This window comes from Tupaia chinensis, unplaced genomic scaffold (assembly GCF_000334495.1).
Source record: "Tupaia chinensis unplaced genomic scaffold, TupChi_1.0 Scaffold000060_1, whole genome shotgun sequence".
NCBI lineage: Eukaryota > Metazoa > Chordata > Mammalia > Scandentia > Tupaiidae > Tupaia > Tupaia belangeri.
The window spans coordinates 956928-978400 of NW_006159518.1; the positions used below are offsets into that span (position 1 = coordinate 956928).

Consider the following 21473-nt stretch of genomic DNA (forward strand, 5'->3'; position numbering starts at 1 on the left):
GTTCACATGTTTACTTTCTCTCTGGTGGTATTGACTATGATAAGAGCAGAGAAAAGTTGTTGAAGGATTTCTTTTATTTGTTTGTTTTTTGGAGGTTTTTTTTTTTTTTTTTTTGTGCTATACGGCGTGTGTGCTCGCCAGACAGGCAGAAAGAGACAGAGAGACAGGAAGCGAGAAATCACTCCCCAGGGGGGATGGCCACGCCGCAATCCCTTCTCCTCCATTCTCCTCTCAAGATCTTGGGCATGCACGCACACGCACCCAGCGTGAGTTTTAAGCCACCTGGTTGGGACGCGACCCGAACCGCGGTCGACTACGTGGGAGTCCAGCGACATATCCATTACGCCAACTGCTGGTCACCTTATCAAGTGTTGTTAAGGGCCCTCCTTCACCCCCAGTTTCTTCTCCTGAGCTTGGAATTTCCAAATTAGCCCCTTTTCTTTCACACTCAGGTCTGTAACCTCCTTTTAAGAGCTCACTTCACCCAGCAAAAAGCACTATCGGTTTTGCTCTCTGAGCTAGAAGAGAGGTCCCCCCTCCAGCTGCAGTTTTATGTACACTGATAACTGAGGGTACCCTACAGGTTCGTTTGTGGATAGTGTAGGTAATTATCTAACAAGGGACCATTGAGACAGATCTGGATGGCTGTTCAATTAATAGTACTGAAGGAGTCATTAGGAAGAAGTCCTACCCTCAGCGCCAACCCCAGTGTGACATATCACTGTGAACATCGTCTTCTAAATGTGATTAATCGCATAAATAATTCTTAGAGATCACCCACGCATTATACCCTGTACTGTTTTAAGGCATTACATCCTGTCTCTCTGTAATGAATTAACATTGCAGTCTGGTTTAAATTCTTCCGTTTTCTTCATACATCCTGTATTGCTAGCAAATGACCCTGTGGCCTCTAGCTGTTTCCGTAACAATGTGAATTAGCCATTCTAAAAAGAACACAGATTTGGAAACGCTTAAACCTTGAGAAAGAAGCACAATACGTATCTTCTCTAAAATAGCAATTCGGGCTCAATCACACTTGCAAGTTTTTTGCAGGGCCAGACGTGGTGCCAGGTTTCGAGATCCATCATCCACCCCTTTCCAGTCTACGGAGTAGCTGGTTCATTTTACACATTAACTCCACCCTCCCCCCCTGCCCTGCCACCCCATAAAGATCTTTCTATGAGAACTAAAAATCAGTCATTTTGTTAAAGTCATGTAATCACCCTATGATTTCCATTTATAAGAAAATCTCCAAACAACTGCAGATTGATATAGAAAAACAATTTCAGGCCCAGCCACGGTGCCCTACAGTGCTGAGACACTGTGTTCTGCAGCCTGGAACCGCATGAGAGACCCAGGTTCCATTCCTAGTCTAATCTAAAAGCCAGGTGTGATAGCCCTTGCCTGTGTTCTGAGGCAAGAGGATTGCGAGCTCAAGGTTTGCCTGAAACCCAACCAGATGTAACGGCATGTGCCTGTCTTCTGAGCTGGGAGACTGAGGCAGGAGGATCACAACACGACAAGATCGTATCTTAAACAAGGAAAGAGATGTTGGTAAAAAAAAATTAAAAATAAAAAAAATAACTTATATATGGGCCAGAAGATGATATGGTGGTTAAGGCACTGGATTTCCACATGGCTGACCGTGGTTCAAATCCCTGACGTGGCGGCTTGCTTTCTCACTCCTCCTGCTCTCTGTCTCTCTTTCTCTCTATATATATCTGGTCAAATTAAAAATAGTAGTAATAAATAAAATTAAATAAATAATTCTTATAAAATAAAAACAGTGGAACTGGCAGATGCTGTAATGGTTATGTCGCTGAACTCCCACATAATTGACTGCAGTTCGTGTCTCAGAACCAGCAGCTTGAAACTCATGCCGGGTACATGTGAGTGTGTGCCCACAATCCTGAGAAAAGCATAGAGAAGGGATTACGGCATGGCCATCCTCCCAGGGGGTGATTTCTCACTTTCTGTCTCTCGGTCTCTACAGCGAGTGCACACTCCCTATAGTAAAAATCTCTCTTTAAAAAAAAAAAAAAGATAGATTTCCTTTAAACTTGGAAATTCTAAAAGTTAGTGAAAGAAGGCAGAAGGGGCAATTCTCAGAAGAATCACAACACGAAAAATTTTATTTTGTTTTGATTTGTTTTTTAATTATAACTTTCTCCCTGATTCTAACGTCAGTTATTTAAAGCAAGCAAGCATAGAGATTCCTAGATGATGACAAATTAGCTATCATTTTACTGATAGGAAAACAAAAGCCCAGAAAAATCAACTGATTTATGTACAGTCACATAATTGTAGTGTGATATGAGACAACATTGCCTATTTCTTGGTGAAAGTATTGCAGAAAACAAGCAAAGTTCTGGTGAAGTTATTACTCTCTGCCATTTTTAAGGCTGTGATTGAGATGTCATGGAATTGTTAAAAAAAGCATACAAAATAAGAACAAAATTTTAAAACCTTGTTTGCATGACGTTTGTTAGATTTCAATATAAACTTTAAAGATCGTATGATAGAAAATGCCCCTTCTTTTCATCTAGTCAAACACTATAGAAGTATACATTTTCAATTTTGCCTGAACAAACTGTTGGTCTTGAATAATTCTGTAGCTAGATTATACCTCTTCTGTTTTGTTCATCTTGAGTAATGTGCGAATAATGGGATCCTTAGCGATTTTAAATTTGCTGTGTTTTTGTCCTACAAGAAGTAGGGGGGAGGGGGACAAGAAAAATGTCCTTTAAAGAGATACCATTAATTCAGAAACTAAATATGTATTGTGTTACCAGAGAAAATGTCGCTGCCCAACATTTTTGTGTTTTCTATTTTGAGGACCTGTCTCATGAGCTCACAAAGTGCCTGATAAACGTTCTCACTAATCTTGCAATCATTTTACCTAAGACGGAATTATGAATTTAATGACTCTGAATTATTACAGAATATTGAAATTGTCGGTAATGATATATTTTTAAGACTGAAATAAAAAGAAAACCACGATCACAAATGTTGGATGAGCTAGGCACAAACTATTGAATTTTCAGAAGTCATTTCCACTGTGTGGAGAATTCATTTTGGAAGTAGAGAGGTTTTGTGTTATATCTTTGCTCTGCTGTTTGCAAGCTCTGCTGCTTTGTGCAAAGTGTAAGTGATTGAATTATGGATATTAGCTGAGATTATATATGTGACTCACCTTGTACACAGCATGAAATCCAGTTGAGAGTTTAATTTAATGTGAATAAAAGGTATATACGAATAAAAGGTACACACAAAAAGGGACATGTGAATAAAAGGTACCTGTGAATACTTGGACCAACAGTTATTGGAATGGCTATGTTGCTGGACTCCCGTGTAGTCGACTGTGGTTCAAGTCCTGAACCCGGTGGCTTAAATTCACACCAGGCGAGTGTGTGTGGATGCCCAAGATCCCGAGAGAAGAATGGAGGAGAAGGGATGTGGTATGACCATTACCCCTGGGGGGTGATTTCTCGCTTTCTGTCTGTCTGTCTCTCTCTGTCTTTCGGGCGAGTGCATGCGCCCTATAGTAAAAATCTCTCAAAATAAATAAATAAATAAAAAGGTACCTATGAATAAAAGGTACACACAAAAACGTGTAGAAACTTTCCCCATGACCTGATAACTTTCACAAACCTCATCATCAATATGCTCATTACCTGCTCTTCTTTGTATTGAAGAGTCACCCGTAGCACCCTGCGTTAATGCGCTGGGTTTATAAAGGGGTGCTAGTTCCCAGGAAGCTTCTAACTGGGCCCACAGGCCACATGGGCCTTGGAAAGTTGGAGATGCAGAGCCAAGACTTAGTGGCATTGCTTGACTAGGGTGTCCATGGCTTTGGAGAAACCCAGTTGTGAAGTCACTGAAAACAGGATGGGGCTGATAAATAGTGAGCCGTGCAGCATGAGGGCCTCTTTCTACAAGCTGGGGTATCCGTGAGTTACAATACCCACCACCTGGAGGTGCTTACAACATTCTCATTGATGATGATTTTCAGTCTGACCACAGACACATTGATTTGCTGTGTAACCCTCTACTTAGTTTTAAATTCTTCTTGAAAAATAAAGATAATTCCATTTCACTTACCTCATGAGATATAATAGCTAATAAAGGTAAGGCATTCTGACCCCATAATGTTATAGAGACTGCACATAATATTATTAGTAGTCAGAATGTAATTACCTGAACTGGTGTTTTTCCAGCATGTAGAGCTAATGCTCATTCCTACGTGATGTGAAGAACTTCTTCCAAAGGCATTAATTATTGACATCAGCACGTAATTGGTGAATCTAGGAGCATACCAAGTTCCGGTTTAGGTATACTGATAAGTACCTTTTATTCACATTAAACTACTTCAGATGAAAGTACTTCATTCAATATTTATTGTTTTATTTATCCCCCAATTGCAGACATTTTGATAAATGGAGTAACAGTTTCTCGTGTCACTATGGCTGTGATGTGCATTTTAGTGTCTTCAGCTGCTGTAACTTAATAATTCATTTCACCACATCTATTTGTAAATCACAGAAGGTTTGTTTGATGGACAGAGTGCTGGGAGGAAATACTCCCCTTTTGTCTAGACAAATAACCTGTACTAGTGAGTAGGATACAATATCTACTGATTGTCCACACCCCCTGTTGATGGTTTCCATTTTCAGGTTATGACTCTTTTTTTTTATAGTAAAGTTTTTGCTATAGGGCATGTGCACTTGCCAGAAAGACAGAGCCAGAGAGACAGAAAGTGAGAAATCACCCCCTAGGGAGGATGGCCATGCCACCATCCCTTCTCTCCTCTGCTCCTTTCGGGATCTTGGGCATGCATGCATACACACCCGGTGTTAGTTTAAGCCACCGGGTCCAGGACGCGAACTGCGATCAACTGGGAGTCCAGCGACATAGCCATTATGCTAACTGCTGATCCCAGGGTATGACTCTTTAATTTTCCAGCACAGAAAGTCGCATATAAGTATGCTTAGCTTAATAAATAATGCCTTAAAATATTAAATAGTACTTCTTTTAGCTTTTTTACTAGGAAATCTAGTAGCTATTAGAAGCAAATTTCTAGGAAGTATACAGACTTTTAGGGCCTCATGTTGTTGAGTGAGTTAAACAGAATGAAGGAACATCAATATTGACTTCTAAAGAAGAGAAAGTGACCATGCTGTATATTTTGGTTGGCTAAGGCAGCTGGATCCCACATGGCTGATGGGATTCATGCAGTTTGAATCCCAGACTCGATGGCTTGAAAAGCATGCTGGGTACATGTGCATGTGTGTTCAAAATCCTGAAAGGAAGGAGAAATGGAGGGAAAGTGATTGCAGCATGACTACTGGGGACAGGTACCTTCTCACCTCCTAGTTCTTTGTCCCTCTCCAGTGGAAGTACGGAAGTGCACATTTTCTGGCAAATTAAAAGAAAAAAAAAAAGAGAGAGAGAGACTTTTTAAATTACAGTTCATTTTTGCCTTAGTGTATTTGGGCATATTTTTAGACAAATACACACAAGGTATTGAAACTTGGGTTTGAGAATCTCTCACTTCCCTGGCAGCAAACGTTGCAAATGGACTATTACGTGAGCCTCAAAAAGTTAACAGAAAACTTATTATGGAAACTATATGTGGATTAATTTGCTTTGTAATAATAAATTCATACTTTAGTTCCATTTTTTCCGTGAACTTTTTGAAGCCCCCTAGTTGTGCCATCTTAGAGATGAGAGCATCAGACCTTGAGGATTTACGGGGAGAATATTTCATTCTAACTATAACAGGACTGAGAGATCATTTAATGCATTACTACATTTAATTTGAAAATTTTAAAATGAGTTGACAGATACATTTTTCTGGTAATAGGATCTCACCCTGATCACCATACTTTTAATATTTTCTCTTTTAGAGACGCCCAAGCAGGTGGCCTGCGATGAAGTTTCGAAGAGGTTCTGGACATCCTGCCTATGCAGAAGTGGAACCAGTTGGAGAGAAAGAAGGTTTTATTGTATCTGAGCAGTGCTAAAATTTCTAGAACAGAACAGCACCAGTACTGGTTTACAGGTGTTAAAACTAAAATGTTGCCTATACCTTTAAGACAAACAAACACACAAACAAAGGAGACCTAAGCTGCTGTAGCCTGAAGGAGATGAGATTTCCGGACAAGCCCAGCCCAGGAAGGGTAAAAGAAAACCTAAAACTTGTCCCAGGTCCCATTTACACTGAACGTAGCATTCCCTCGTGGAATGACATCTGAGATCACGCGGATTCTCTCCTGTGGATTTATCAGAAGTATGACAAGGTCACAATGCTTTTGGCTTAGGTGCAGGGTTGCAAAGGGATCAAGGAAAAATTATAATAATAAAGCTTTAGTTCACGAGGGATCTATACCTTTGGTTCAAATTGTTCTTCTCTGCTGTCTCAAAAATAACTGTTCCAAAGCCTGAACACTTTCACTCAAAAGAGCAATGATGAGTGCTTCAAGATTGCTAAGAAAAGTGGTTCATGCAGGAGCAAAAACACACAGAAAATAAGAGATTTTCTGTCTTCCCAAAATAGATGTGTGGCAAAAGGATTGTGTTTTCCTGGTCCAGATCGATCTGCACCAACAAGTTCATTCCTATACAGGATAAATCTTGTATCTGTACAAGAGGTTCAAACGATGCCTGCCTCATCCTTGGTAATGAATGCCCTTTCTATGACCTGTGACAAAATTTCCAAACTTTTAACTGAGGATTAGGAAAGAGGGTGTGGTCCAGGAGGCTTTGTGTGCTCCTGCCTCGGAATAAAACATCTGACTTGTTTTAAGAAGCATTGCCTCCATTTTCCAACTGTGAAGTCCCCATGAAGCCACAGTTGCTCTTGGCTGATGAAAAACAAAAGGAAAGAGAATGAAGAGTTTCCTAATCGTTTTCGAGACAAAAATGTTAAGGGATTTTAAATATATAGTTTTTTGTTTCTGTTTTTTGCCATTTTGGCACTAGAGGCCCATTTCATTGTTTTGTCGATTCCTGTATCCCTGGTGATAAAAAGAATGAAAGAACCCTGCTAAAATCATACAGTAATTTTCTTTAAAGCACATAGTAGTTACATAAATATATATATAAATCTATTTTGTTTATAACTAACACAAGGCAGGCTCTTGTGACTCTAAGAGTGCATTTTGTCCTCAAGACAAAAGAAATGCAAGCTGCATCACTGCATTCCATAGAGTTGTAAAATAATCCTTGATATTAGAATATTTTTATGTCACTTAGCAAAAGTGGTTCAATTAGTTGCAGTGCCCATCATTTTCCTGCCTCTTTGATCCACTTTTTCATTCATATCAACCTCTTCCCTCTCTGGCTAAATAAAGCAGATGCAAAATCTCCTTAGAAGGAGCTATATCATTTGCCCTTTCATTGCAATCCAGATTTTGAAAATTCCCCATGAATGAAGAAAGGAAAGGCAATGCTTGAGGAGGAAGGTGGTTGATATGTATCGCGAGCTCCTAAAGTTCAATTCAGGTACTGCGCGTACAGTTCCGTCACCCTCACAGCCCATCACATATTCCCATTTTGTGCCAAGAAACTATTGGTTCTTGAAAGGTACAGTGCTCAACATTTGCAGATTCAGGTCTCACGAGGTGGAGATGTGTCATCAGCAGCACGTTACTGACCTGTTTTGCATCTGGTCACAATGTCTGCCTTGAACAGCATCCGTCTCCTAACAGACTATCACACTTGAGCATCGCCTTGGCCTGATGCAAATGAGTGCCATTTTCTATCGCATATATTTTGCTTGACTTTTTTAAGTCTCTGGTGAGAGTGGTAACTTTCTCCTTACCCACTTAGTAAATAATTGCAAAAAAGGGAAAAAAATTGAAAAGCAAGTTGATGGAAGGATGTGATGACAATCTCTGCTGTAGCTCCATTCAGTTTAGATGAAATAATCCAACGTATTTTGAGGGAGTAGGTTTGGTCACAGAAAAATAACCAAATGACTTGCCAGTGTAAACTGGTGCAACTGGTATTCTACAAATACACAAGGAACACACAGACGACTTCCTTTTAGGATAAGATGATGCTTCATTCACTAGCTTTTGTGGTAGGTGTGGCTTCCAATAGCTATTGATTGGCAGTTATATAAATCTGCATGTATATAGGATACTTTGCATAATTGTTTTAAATAGTGCTGTTATTCCTATACCCTGCAGAGCTCATCTTCTATTTTTCATTCAAAAGAATTGATCATTCTGAGGAGGAAAAAACAAACAAACAAACAAACTTAAAACCCTCTGCATTGTTTAGTGAAGCAAAGCAATGAGTAACAGGGAAATTTTGTTGGAAGTAGAAAGCTCCTGCCAGACCTAAGTGTTAAAGGTGGTGAGAAGTTTCTGTGGTATGTGAATCATTGAGTAGTGAGGAATGTTGGCTGAAGCGCTTTCTTTCATGAAACTTTCATTCTACTTTGTACTTCTGGTTTGTTCTTGGTGCCCATTTGCTACAAAGGTAAAAACCAACGTAATGTTTCTGGAAATTCAGAAAGAACACCAATGCTTTGGACTTGACATATATAATGTATTAGAGAGGGTATGTGTGTACATTATTCAGTATACTATGAAGATAGTAGAGAGAATAACAAAAAAATTGAGAACAGCGAAGGGACATGAACATCTGGAGGGATCTGATACAAGGTGCTACAGAGGCATGCAATGATTTTATCTTATTTGTAAAAAATAATAATCAGTAGTTAAGAAAAGATATCAAAAGTCAAGAAAAATCTCTTAAGTCAACCAGATGGCACTGACCTCAATATTGATTTGTTTATCAAGGTCTGGGACTTCAAGATACACCAACAAATAGATTATTAATGATAAATGATAAAGTACAGTTAACTCCTCATTGTTTAATTTGCGATACTTAGAGCATTTGCTGATCTCTCATACACAGCTCTTAAAACTGTGCTATCTAATATTATCTTTACTTGCCAAATGTGCCTATTGAAATTCAAATGAATTCAAAATACATAAAATTAAGAATAATTCAGTACTTCAGTGAGAGTAGCCACATTTCAAGTACTCAGTAGCTACATGTGGCTGGTGGCAACCATGTTAGATAGCCAAGAACACTTAGGCAGAAAATTCTATTCCATTGGATTGTATTATAGAAGTGTTTCTTTTGAATTCCTTGTCCTTGAAGAAAACGGAGGAGAAAGGAAAAGAATTTCTACCAAATGCACATATCCAAACATGTCTGATCACAGAGAGGCCCCATGGAGCAATGAGAGGAACACCAGCTGGCATGGCTCTGAGTCTCCACTATGTTATCTTGAGAAAAATTCCTTCAACTACCATGAGTCTCAGTTTACAATTTTTGGGGGGAAAAAAACTTTAGCCTGTCTTTCTTACAATATTATTTTGCAGACTGATTTAATGTACAGATGTACAGACTTTTAAAGCCCCTATAAAGCACATCTGTTAGTCCAGTACCAGCATAAATTTGCATTCAAAGGGAAAATAGTCCATCAATCCAAAAAGCATTCAAATAAATTAGACACATTTCTTGAGAAAGTGCAAAGCGGAATGCATTCAAAATACATAGGAAAGTTGCTTGAATTCCTTTTTTCTTTGCTCTTTTTTTTTTCTTTAGGTTTATTTATGTTTTTCCCAAGGGAGAGAGACAGGCATCCCTAAGAGTTTATGCCATAATCCTCCCCGCCTCCCCAGCCCTATAGCCAGCCAAGATGACAGCACACCTGGAAGATGCAATGAGACCCAGGTCAGGAACCCAGAGCCTTCCCGTGGGGTATCAGCAGCATGCCGTCCTGCCTGCACTACCACAGCTGGGCCTTTTTACTTGCCCATCTTAGTGTTTCATCTGATATTTGCACCGCGTGCCATCTGTCCCTATTTCTTCTCTCCCATGCCAAAGTTGCCTATGTGCATCCTTCAGCTGGCTCGGTTCTTTATTATTCCACGTACTCAGTAGCTACATGTGGCTGGTGGCAACCATGTTAGATAGCCAAGAACACTTAGGCAGAAAATTCTATTCCATTGGATTGTATTATAGAAGTGTTTCTTTTGAATTCCTTGTCCTTGAAGAAAACGGAGGAGAAAGGAAAAGAATTTCTACCAAATGCACATATCCAAACATGTCTGATCACAGAGAGGCCCCATGGAGCAATGAGAGGAACACCAGCTGGCATGGCTCTGAGTCTCCACTATGTTATCTTGAGAAAAATTCCTTCAACTACCATGAGTCTCAGTTTACAATTTTTTGGGGGAAAAAAACTTTAGCCTGTCTTTCTTACAATATTATTTTGCAGACTGATTTAATGTACAGATGTACAGACTTTTAAAGCCCCTATAAAGCACATCTGTTAGTCCAGTACCAGCATAAATTTGCATTCAAAGGGAAAATAGTCCATCAATCCAAAAAGCATTCAAATAAATTAGACACATTTCTTGAGAAAGTGCAAAGCGGAATGCATTCAAAATACATAGGAAAGTTGCTTGAATTCCTTTTTTCTTTGCTCTTTTTTTTTTCTTTAGGTTTATTTATGTTTTTCCCAAGGGAGAGAGACAGGCATCCCTAAGAGTTTATGCCATAATCCTCCCCGCCTCCCCAGCCCTATAGCCAGCCAAGATGACAGCACACCTGGAAGATGCAATGAGACCCAGGTCAGGAACCCAGAGCCTTCCCGTGGGGTATCAGCAGCATGCCGTCCTGCCTGCACTACCACAGCTGGGCCTTTTTACTTGCCCATCTTAGTGTTTCATCTGATATTTGCACCGCGTGCCATCTGTCCCTATTTCTTCTCTCCCATGCCAAAGTTGCCTATGTGCATCCTTCAGCTGGCTCGGTTCTTTATTACATAGAGTCACTTTGCTTCTGGAGTGTCTTCTGATTTCCTGTTTTAATCTTTACAGCAAAGAGAGGCCCAGAAGCTGGCCTAGAAGCTTCTCCTTAGAAGGCAATACCTCAAATATGAATAACTTCATAATTAGCCTGTATTACAAATGTAAGAGGCTGTGACATTAAAATAGAAAAATTTGCCAAGCCTAATTTGAAATGCAAAACTTTGCAAATGTAGTAATACTTTGGTAATGTAGTAGATATTATGCTAATATCCAGATGACAGATTTTTTTCAGACTAGTTTCATTTATCAGTTTTTGACAAAAAAAAAAAGAGTTATTTTTTCAAAAAGGAATATAAATCCAGTAATGTCCCTAGTATCTATTGCCCATTGAAGATAAGTATTGCTTGAATCTATACCTTGATTCATGATATGTTTATTCCATGATGAGAAATTGATATTTAAATCAGATTAACTGAGAAGTACATTCTGTGGTTGTGTTTTCTTCTGCCCGTGAAACACTCTCCTTTGCTTTGTATCCAGTCAGGCATTTTCCAGATGTTTCATTACCACGTGCTTTACTAATTCCAAAAAATTGCTCTTACTTTTCCTTTTCTCCTGACCTCTACTTTTGGGATTAACGTCTATATACCAGAATCATGGGAAGTTATACAATTCAACCTCTTCATTTTATAGATAAAGACAACTAAGGCTCAAAGAGATGTCGTAATTTCCCCAGTGTCCGACCTTAAAGCCTCTGTGTCGATTCTCATCACCTGCACTCCTTCGTCAGCAGTGAAGGCCGACCAGGCCTCTGAGAAGGCACTGGCCATCTCGGAACTAATTTTATTTGCTCTTTTCACTATCTGCTTCATCCTGTAACATGGAACATCGGAACTTTCTTCTTTTTCTATCACGTTGTTAAGAATAACAAAGGGACGTAAACATGTTGAAAACTCAGATAAATGGTGCTACAGAGGAATGTAATTATTTCATCTTAATTATTTATAAAAATGATATTCAGTCATTAGGCAAAGATATTGAAAGTCTAGAAAGGGCCAGCCAGTGGCCTGGTGGTTAGGGCTCTGGATCCCACATGGCCAACTGCACAGACCAGCCTTCTTCCTCTAGCTGTTTGCTACTTCTTAGTCTTAAGCATGATTTTCTAGCAACCAGAGATTTCAAGTTCTAGCTATGGCCATTTAAGTCAGCAGCACTATTTGTCTTTGCCGCTTACATTGTTCTGCCTTTGTTTTATTTTTTTTCCCCAAATGTACTTGAAAACTAATCATCTTTATAGCACATTTTCTTACCACACATGTAATCACAGTTTTTATTTATTCTTTAAACTGTTTGAACATTTCTATCCTAAGAAGGTTTTTGAGCAAACGGTGGTGCAAGGTTTGTGGCATTACCTATTATCTACTCATTATTACCGGGTGTTTTATAGCACTTTACATTGTACAGGGCACTTTGATTCATCCCTTTATCTATTCATTGATTTAGTCACTCAATTAAATATTTATCAGGCACCTACTGGAACCAAGTAATTGTGTGAGATTTTGTAGCATATAGCATAAAATACAAATAGCAAGAGTTCAGGCATGTAAACTGATCATTCCTATAATGATCAATTTTATAATGTTTGAGGAGGAAATATTCCAACACAACTTTGCAAGTATGTAGGATCAATATCACTTTATTGATCTCCAATTCCAATTTTCTATCCTACCTAAATGGGGGAATTATCAAGTATTTTCCCAAGGAATGTTTCTGGAATATGTTGCATGATTGCACCTCTGGGCTATTTGCTCTGTTTCAAATGATTGTTCATTTTACTGATGAGAATAGTCACTCAAAGTTGACCCTGACCCAGAAAGACTTTCCAGTCCTTTTGCATTTCTTACTGATCATTTGCAGTAGTTGATGTTTTACTGTCTTGCCCCTGTAGTTCTGCTGTGGCTTTTGGAATGATCAACAACATTGTTTTAAGGTATTCAGAAGCACCAGTGTATGGAAGAAGCATTTGCACTTTAGGTGTGTGTGATTGTTATTCATTTATCAGACCATCTCGGGGTTTTCTTAACCTCCTTGGCACTATTGACATTTTAGGTCTGATCATTCTTTTTTGAGCTTGGAGGTGTGGGTTCTGTGCATTGTGTGGTGTACATGATGTCTATTAATTAAATAACACACGTGAGTGTACAGAGTTGCACACTTCCCCTTATGACAACTGAAGATGTCTCTGGCCATTATCAGTGTTCCTTGGACTGGGGGATAAATTGCAGGTTGGACAAAATCTCTCTCCTGATTGAAAGTACTGTTTTATCTAGTGGGTAAAATATACAAAGAGAAAGAAATGTTTGTCTTTCTCTTGTCAGTCAATCTTCATCATAGTTAGTTTTTTTTATTTATAATAAGACATGAACTCATAAACTCCTGGAGTTAGAAGGCACTACAAAAGTCATGAACAGTTCAACCACAACCCAACATCATTCTTATCTATTTCTCTATCTCTTGATTTTGCAAATTTGAGAGGAGACTGCAAGCTGCTTATCTCTGAAAACTTGGGAACTGACTTTTTCATAGCTAGAGATAAGATTCCATAGTAACTGTATATCTCTTCTGTAATAGCTACTGCATTGATCTTTGCATTTGGCATGGGTACTTGATACCGAAGTCATGCAACTTCAGTATCTCAGAGACTCTGCATGGGGGAGGGAGGTTTCTTTTATCATTCAGCACATCTACAAATCTTGTTCCTTAGTCTCTTGCATTCTTACTTACCAGATGCAATAGTTGAAATGCATAGATGTTGAAACTGGGTACATCTCATCTTCAGGATATTGGGATGAGCTTTCTATTTCTGTTTTCCATATATGAAAATTTTCTTGTTTGCACCATCAGAATATCCACTTCCCTTACCTAGGCTTAAAGCAATAATGATTTTTTTTTTAATGCTCCTTCTTTGAAAGAAAACATTTGCTGTCCTAAGTAATGGAAAATTGGGCATTTCAGAGTTTGAAGGTTTAAATCTGTCAAACCAAAGTTTGTGTCATTTGATGTGCCTTATGTCAGTTTGCCTGTAGGTTCAGTGATTCTCTGGATAACTCAGAATCCTTTCAGTTTAAACTTGTGTTTTTTCTGCAATAATTGGGAAATTTGGTGAAGTTGTATACCAACAGATAACCCCAGAAATAGTAACAAGTCCCCCAGTAAAATATCAAGCATTCCCTTACTTAGTTTACAAAAGACCAACACAGGCTTTGAAAGCATCATAGCTGTTTTTTACAGATTGCTAATAGAGACACACATTTAAAACCTAGGTCATGGAATCTGCAACTATAGGATAATGACAAGTGTACCCCAAGAGAACTCTCATAAGACAATCATGGAAATCAGAACACTCCAATCTAGAAGACCTGCAAATATGTGTCTGATTTTCTACTCTACCACTGTGGGATGAGACAACATGGTATGATTTCAAGTTTTAAGTTGATCTTCAAGCTTCAACTTAAATGGAAATACATCTGCCTAATTATTGCCCAATTAAATCATCCTATGTCCACTGTTCTCACAATGATTATTATGAAGAAGTAAGATGATAATTATAAAAGCAAAATTACGTAATTTCTTGAATCAATTTTTGTCATAGGCTTCCCAATAATACATTTATTATGATTAACTAAATTATATCTAGGAGAGCATGCTCAAAACATGTTTTTTTAAGTTAGTTTCCAGCTCACTGTTGAGAGTGAAAGATTCCATTACTTTAAATCCAGGACAAAATGCTAGGGAAAAAATAAATCAAATGCACATCATAAACTGGTACTTAACTTTTTCTAATGTCTAAAGTTTATTAACATTTGAGAATGATTTACAAAAATCCTTTCGTAATGTAATAAAATTTTAAAATTTAACTTAACAGATAATGATATTATAATTATATTTATTCTAGTTGAAAAATCTCAATAACTCCTCTTCATCTCCCTGGAGTTTAATTTTTAATAGCAATCTTTCTTTTCCCTGGCATTACAAAAGTATATACTCATGACCAAAGTATCCCAGACTGATCTTACAACTGTAAACCTTTAGTGCCTATCAAAAAGTACACAGCATGGAGCCAACAGGAGGTGCAGTGGTTAAGGTGCTGGATTCCCACATGGCCAACCACAGTTCAAGTCCTAGACTTGGCGGCTTACTTTCTTTCTCCTTCTCTCTGTCTCTGTCTCTGTCTCTCTCTCTCTCTCTCTCTCTGGTGAGCACATGTGTCCTATAGCAAATTAAATATAAATAAATAAGGAATAAAAAGTAAGTAAATAATTATTTTAAAAATACATAGCATGAAACCAATTTTAGAAATTTGCTGTATGAGGGGAGGTATAACATAGGAGTGGGTGAATGAAGATATTTCATTAAAAAATTAAAGATCTCAATGTACTATCAGGCAGAAGTTTTCAACTTCTTGGCAGCAATCCACAAATTTATACTCACTGAGGAACAGCTCGAATTTAGGACATTCAGAGCACAGGTTCTGCAAGTACTCTAAGAGACATCAGACGTACGGTTTTATGCCCAAACTCAGCTATTACCTGTACCTCTTCGATGGCACCAATTCTAAAGCCAAAGCTCTTACTCTAGGGAATTGGGTTATGAGTGGTTTGGTAATGACCAAAAGTAGACTTTTCCATTAATTTCCCTCTGACCTGGAAGGCATGATCATGTTCTTTGGTTCTCCTGTACCAGAGACCATGAGCCAGTCAACCCTACATAGGCAATAAAGTAAGACTAGAAGTAATCTTCTTGAGAACGGATCAGAAAGGGTGCTGTTACCCATGAGCCCAGAGCAGGATATCTGTGAAGTTGGGCCATCACCAAGACCCAGACTCAAGTGCAAAAAGTCTAGACATCATGGTGAAGTCTGAGCAACCACTGCAAAGTATTTTGAATAAAAATGTACTCAGACTGTCACTTTTATAGCAGGGAAATAAAAACTCAAATAAAGTGTCTTCCACCAGGCTATTCTGAAAAGAACATTAAGTGAAACAAGAGCTTCCCTTACAAAGAAATGTTAAAATCATCTCAGGAAAATCAAGTCTCTTTAAACACAGACGTTTGGTGTCTAGGGTACCTCTAGCTGGGTGGGGAGAGCGTGTCATTGGTTGGTCAAAACAAATCTCTCGCTTTCCTGCTTTGAGGCATTTGGACAGTGCCTGGGAAGTATATTACTTTCAGGGGGAGAAAAGAGACAGCCTTTTTTTGCATGCCAGCTGGGATCATGGGATTTTCCAATGCCAGGAATTTACTACTGTTTCTGGTAATTCTGCTTAAAGTCAGTTGAAACATTGAAGTGTGAAAAGAGAAGGTGGGCACTCAGCACGGTGGGCAGGGTCTGTCCATGTTGTATGCCAGTTGCACCAGTGCACAGAACGTTTGTAATGCATTTCGAAGTGGGGATAATTGTACCCATTGTCAGAATGACAGTCTCACTGTGGCACTACAAAAACAGAACACTGAGGAAAATCTGACCATATAAACCCAATCAGTCCCAAACAAAAGGAAAGATTGTATGGGTGAGCACAGTTTACCAGTCACTTCTCACCATTTTTGAGAACTCTGTGTGTCAAATCAAGGATGTGTCTTTTAGGTGAAGGTTAACTTTGCAGAGAATCTCCAAAATTTCATTTAATAAAATACAGGGCTGGAAAATGGAGTGTTTTGAATGTACTCCAGTCCTCTGGGCATCATTCCTAGTTCCTCTGCCATGTCAGTGAGACATTCCAAGGCTGCCTTTGTCATGCTAGGGTAACATGCACAGATTGCACGATGACCTTATGGTAGATGTACCTGAGCCTGCAAATGTCGAAACTGTTTTATCCGAATTTGCACTAATGGTGTCTGAGAGCAAAAGAAGCGTGACCTCTGTTGGAACCTTTTGTTCAAACTCAGTTATTCAGATGCTACATCCTTCCGCAAGCTTCTTGGTTATTTTCACTGTAACATGAATCATCTAAGTTTGAATGTGTGTCCTTACAGTCCATTAATTTGCCACTTGTCTTTTACCTGGGGATTGTTATGATTGCAATAATTCATTAACGTTTTTGTCACACAGCTTCATAAACCCAGTGTCTCTGCAGTTCTGATTTTGCTTACAGTGTGTGGGAAATCTTATTTTTCCTAGTAATAATTTGATAAGAAATCCAGTGTATTGATTGCCACGGTGACACAGTTCATCTTTCAAGGTCTGGAAGCTGGTGGTGACCAAATGTTACCTGTGTTCTTGCTGTTGATTGCTATTTTCAGAATTCAATCATGTCTTTTCACTTTTAGTTGGAGTCAACAAATTTGGGATTTTAGAAAGGGAAGAAGGGAGCAATTTGTGTAATACTGCTGTCATATTTGATTACATATTAAAAACAATAAATGAGCATTTTGTTTTAATTTCTTAAATATTGTTCCCTTTGTCATTCAACATTTTTGTTTCCTTTCCTCAGTTAGTTTTTAAAACATTTTACCTGTCATGAAAGAAACCATATACAGAATCCAGAACCCTAAGGCTCATGACATGCTAGAAAATTCTTCTGCTTCTATACCTATCCCAGTGTGAGGACCGATATCTTCTAGAGTGAGCTGTGGAGAACAAAGGATGGCAGTCGCACAGCAATAACACAACTGGATCTACATGTGAAGGTCCTGGGTTTGTGTCTTGGAACTTTCCTCTCCACATCAGATGTACACGTGTGCACATGCCCATGATCTGGGTTGGCTGAGATTAAGGGTGGGTCGCAGTGACAACTCTGTTGGAGGTGCCTATTTCTCTCTTGTCTCTTTCACTCATGGAAGAAATATAAATAAGCCTTAAGGTAATAAAAAAAAAAAAAGCAAGGATGCAAGATGTCATACGCAATTGGATAAAAACTTTATCCCCTACCCACAAGCACATGCCCACTTGTGGAACTCTCCTGGGTCGCACAGATGGAATTTAGCTGCCATTTTAAGTCCTGGTACTAGAATAAGCCAGGGTGCTTCTGTTCAGCTCTTGCCTCTGTTGTGAGTCTTGCTTTATGAACTCCTCTGATTTTCCAATTGAGTTCCTGAAGGTTCCCCATTATTCCACTCTCCTTTTCAAAAAGTTTTTTAATTGCCAGAGGGCACATGTGTTCACCAGAGAGAGAAAGAAAAGAGAAGGAGAAAGCATCCCCCAATGAGGCATGGCCACACCTCAATCCCTTCTCCATTTCTTCATCCTGTTGGTTTACTGGTATGCACACATACATGCACCTGGCCTGCTTTCAAAACCACCAGGGCCAGATTCAAACTGCACAGTCTATCATGTGAGATCTGGCTCCCTCACCATGAGGTCATGGGGCCGGCTTTTATTCTTCTCTTCCCTTTAGGAATCGATTGTACTTGATAGTCAAGGTTTTTAGATGTGTGTGAGTATGTGTGTGCCCAAATCTATGTGGAATGTGTGGTGAGATATTTCGAATTCCAAATATCTGTTCCCTGTTTCCCAATCTGCCAGTCTTGAACTACCCTTTTCACATCTCAGAGTTCACCCAGGCCTTATCCTGGGACCAGGAAGCATACGCAGTAACTGGAGCATTCACTGGACAATGGTTCCACGCAATTCAACTAGGATTTTCCAAGCCTTACCTCTGTGTGGACAGAGCTGATTAAGTGTTGATATCATGGAGTAAATTCAGAACCTCAATGTTAAATGGTGTAAATTGCCTTTATGATGCCCAAAAGGAAAAATTGTTCATGCAAATCATGCAGTTTCCCTTAACAGTAGAGAAACATTGGCCTAATGCTTTCAAAAGTCATTTATGGTATGTCATTTCTTTAATGAAATGGAAAGAAAGCTGAATAATGTATGTTAAAAATGCAAATGACAATCATACAACTTTTAAATTAGCTATAGATTTATCTCATAAATCTGGAGATCAGGTCTTTTTCTCACAAGTCTCCTCTTCCAAACCACTATTTTCAGAATCATGAGCTTTCTGACACACAATTCGTACTATTTCCCCCTCAGTTTGTTTTAGCAAGAACTTTCTTTTTGGTTTTATCTTTTGCTATATGGTGCATGTGTTTACTGGAGACAAAGTGAGAGCATTCCCTGGGAATATGGCCCCTCCACAATCCCTTCTCCTTCATCCTCCTGTCCAGATTTTGGCCATGCACACACACACACACACACACACACACAGCCACACCCGGTGCATTTCTAAGGCACAGGCTAAGGACTTAAACCACGCCATCATGTGGGAATCCAGTCACCTCAACCACCATGTGACCTGGCTGGCCCCAACAGGAACTTGAGTATCCTGTGTTATGCAGCAGATTTGAACCTGGGGTTATAAAAATTTTAAAAAGAAAAAAAGAAAAAACAGACAAGAGCAGTCTTTTCATCTAGCCTACAGTATACTGGAAGAGACAAATATTTAAATAAATATTGTAAATCAAAGATTATAGGCCCCAGGATAGAAATGTTAAAACAAGACAATGAAATCTCAGAGGGAAGAAAGAGTTCATGCTGTCTGGAAAGGCCAGGAGTAATCACAAAACAAGTGGTCATTAGGTGAGTGGACCATTGTGAGTAGACCGTCACCAGGTGGCAGAAGTGGTGTGACAGAGCCACCCGGCAGGTTCTGAGCAAACAGAGGCCCCAGGAAGTTCAAATGAGGGAAGACAGCCGGAGAGAAGCCAGCCAAAGCCAGAGTGTCAGGCCCTTGATAACATCCATGACCTTAGAGTTCACCTTCAAAGCAATAGATCTACCTGAAAGCTTTGAAGCAGAGGGGCGTCATAACCCAGACTGTTGCAGAAAGGAGGAAGAGTAACGGATGGATTGCATGGGAGAAAGCTGGGTGCTGACCTGGCTCAGGTCTGGCTACCCTTCATGACGAGTGTCCTTTCTTAGTTCTCTAATCACTTCCGTATATTAATCCTCTGCTAATAAAACCCAGGCCTGTCAACATGCATGAAATGCCCCCTTCTCTCAGTCACACCTTCCAGCAAAATCCAAGGCCACAACACAACCTGACAGATTTCTGTGAGAAATTATCCAAACCTGTCCAGATCAGCCCAGCTGTGTCCCCCACAGCTCCTTTTTCATTTTCTAAAAACTCGTGGTAATCCAGACAACCAGCACTGCTTGAGGTGGAGGTTAACTTTTCCCCATATTGATGATAAAATGGAAAAGGATACATGTTGTAAGATTCCTTGTGGTCATTACACACTTGATTATTAAATTATTTATAGTCAGTGGAGAGGATTGTGTGTGTGCGTGTGTGTGTGTGTGTTGCTTGTTTTTAAGTTCAGTTTTGGCCATCGGGCACATGGGCTTACCAGAAAGAGACAGAGAGGGAAAATGTGAAATCACCCCCAGTGGGGACGGCGTCTTTACAACCCCTCCTCCATTCTCTCCAGAGTTTTGGTCACACACACACACACACACACACACACACACACACATCTAGCATGTTTTTCAAGCCACCAGGTTTGAGAACTGAATCACATAGTCCAGTCAACACATGCGTTCTAGCCGCCTTAACCTCCATGCCAGATGCTGGCCTTGGGTGGAAAGGTTTAAATGTAAGGTGTAATCCCTGAAATAAATGACCTAATGATGTGTGTGTGTGTGTGTGTGTGTGTGTGTCAGTACTTAACTCATCGGGTTGTCCTCAGAATTAACAAGTTAGGAGCATCTATAGTTATTATGAAGCTGAGCAAATCTCAATTAAGGAAAGGAACTGGATAGTTTCAGTAGTCTCTCATTAAGATCATTAAGATCAGAACCAGAGGCCTGGGGAAGCCTTACTTCCGGAACAGCCAAAGGTCTCTAAAAGGCAGAACTTGATTTCAGCTCCAGTGGGAAGGTAACTAATGCGAAGGTTAACAGAAATGAAAAGACAAAGTCTACAAGATTTTAGGAAGTCCACAGCGAAAGGATTTCAAAGGGCCGATGCAAACTGCCTTTGGACAATTTGAAAGTACATTGAAGTGTTTCAGAGCTCTCCAAAGAAACAGAGGAACACCTGATTTAGTCATCGGGGAAGTACGAAGATGTCAGTTATAAAGGAGGCCAATAGCTCTCTTGACCCCTGGCTCTGCATTTAAAGATCACAGCCTGCAGTTCAAGGGCATTAGCACTACCAGGGAGCATGGCCCTGCCTGGCAGATTTAAGGAGGTGATAGAAGAACAGAAACCAATGTGTTTATTGTACCCCTCTGGGCCTCCCATGTATGGGGAGCCCAATTTCACACATGCACTGCCAGGGTGTAGGTGAGTCCCAGAAGGGCAGATAAAGTGAGGAGAGAAAAGAGAGCGATGCAGACAGGAAGCTGCTGCCTTTGCTGATGCTGACTTTCTGATCCAGGCAGTGGGGATGTTAAGACGCATCGTTTATACATCTGCTTCTCCAACTTCAAATGTAAGTAAATTACAGCTTTTGGAAATTTTTAAAATGTGAGAAAATAATAAGCATCCCATAGAGTTTGTAACTCTTGGCACATTTAGAAACCCCAGCCTCCTCCTAGTGATGGGCCTATTATTTTCTGTGAGTTGCGATCGCTTTGAAGACACACAGATGCACTTGGCCTTCCAGAGTAAATACACTTTAGAAATGCCAG

At 39.5% G+C, this 21473-nt stretch overlaps 1 protein-coding gene across 1 annotated transcript in view; it reads left to right on the forward strand.

Annotated features, from left to right (window-relative positions):
• Positions 1 to 7955, forward strand: part of PLXDC2 (plexin domain containing 2) — a 520858-nt gene extending 512903 nt beyond the window's left edge. Inside the window, exon 14 of the mRNA XM_006141612.3 lies at positions 5907 to 7955. Coding sequence (XP_006141674.1) covers positions 5907 to 6023 — 117 coding nt within the window. The 3' untranslated portion in view covers positions 6024 to 7955. The remainder of the gene's footprint in view (positions 1 to 5906) is intronic.
• The last annotated feature ends 13518 nt before the right edge of the window (positions 7956 to 21473 follow it).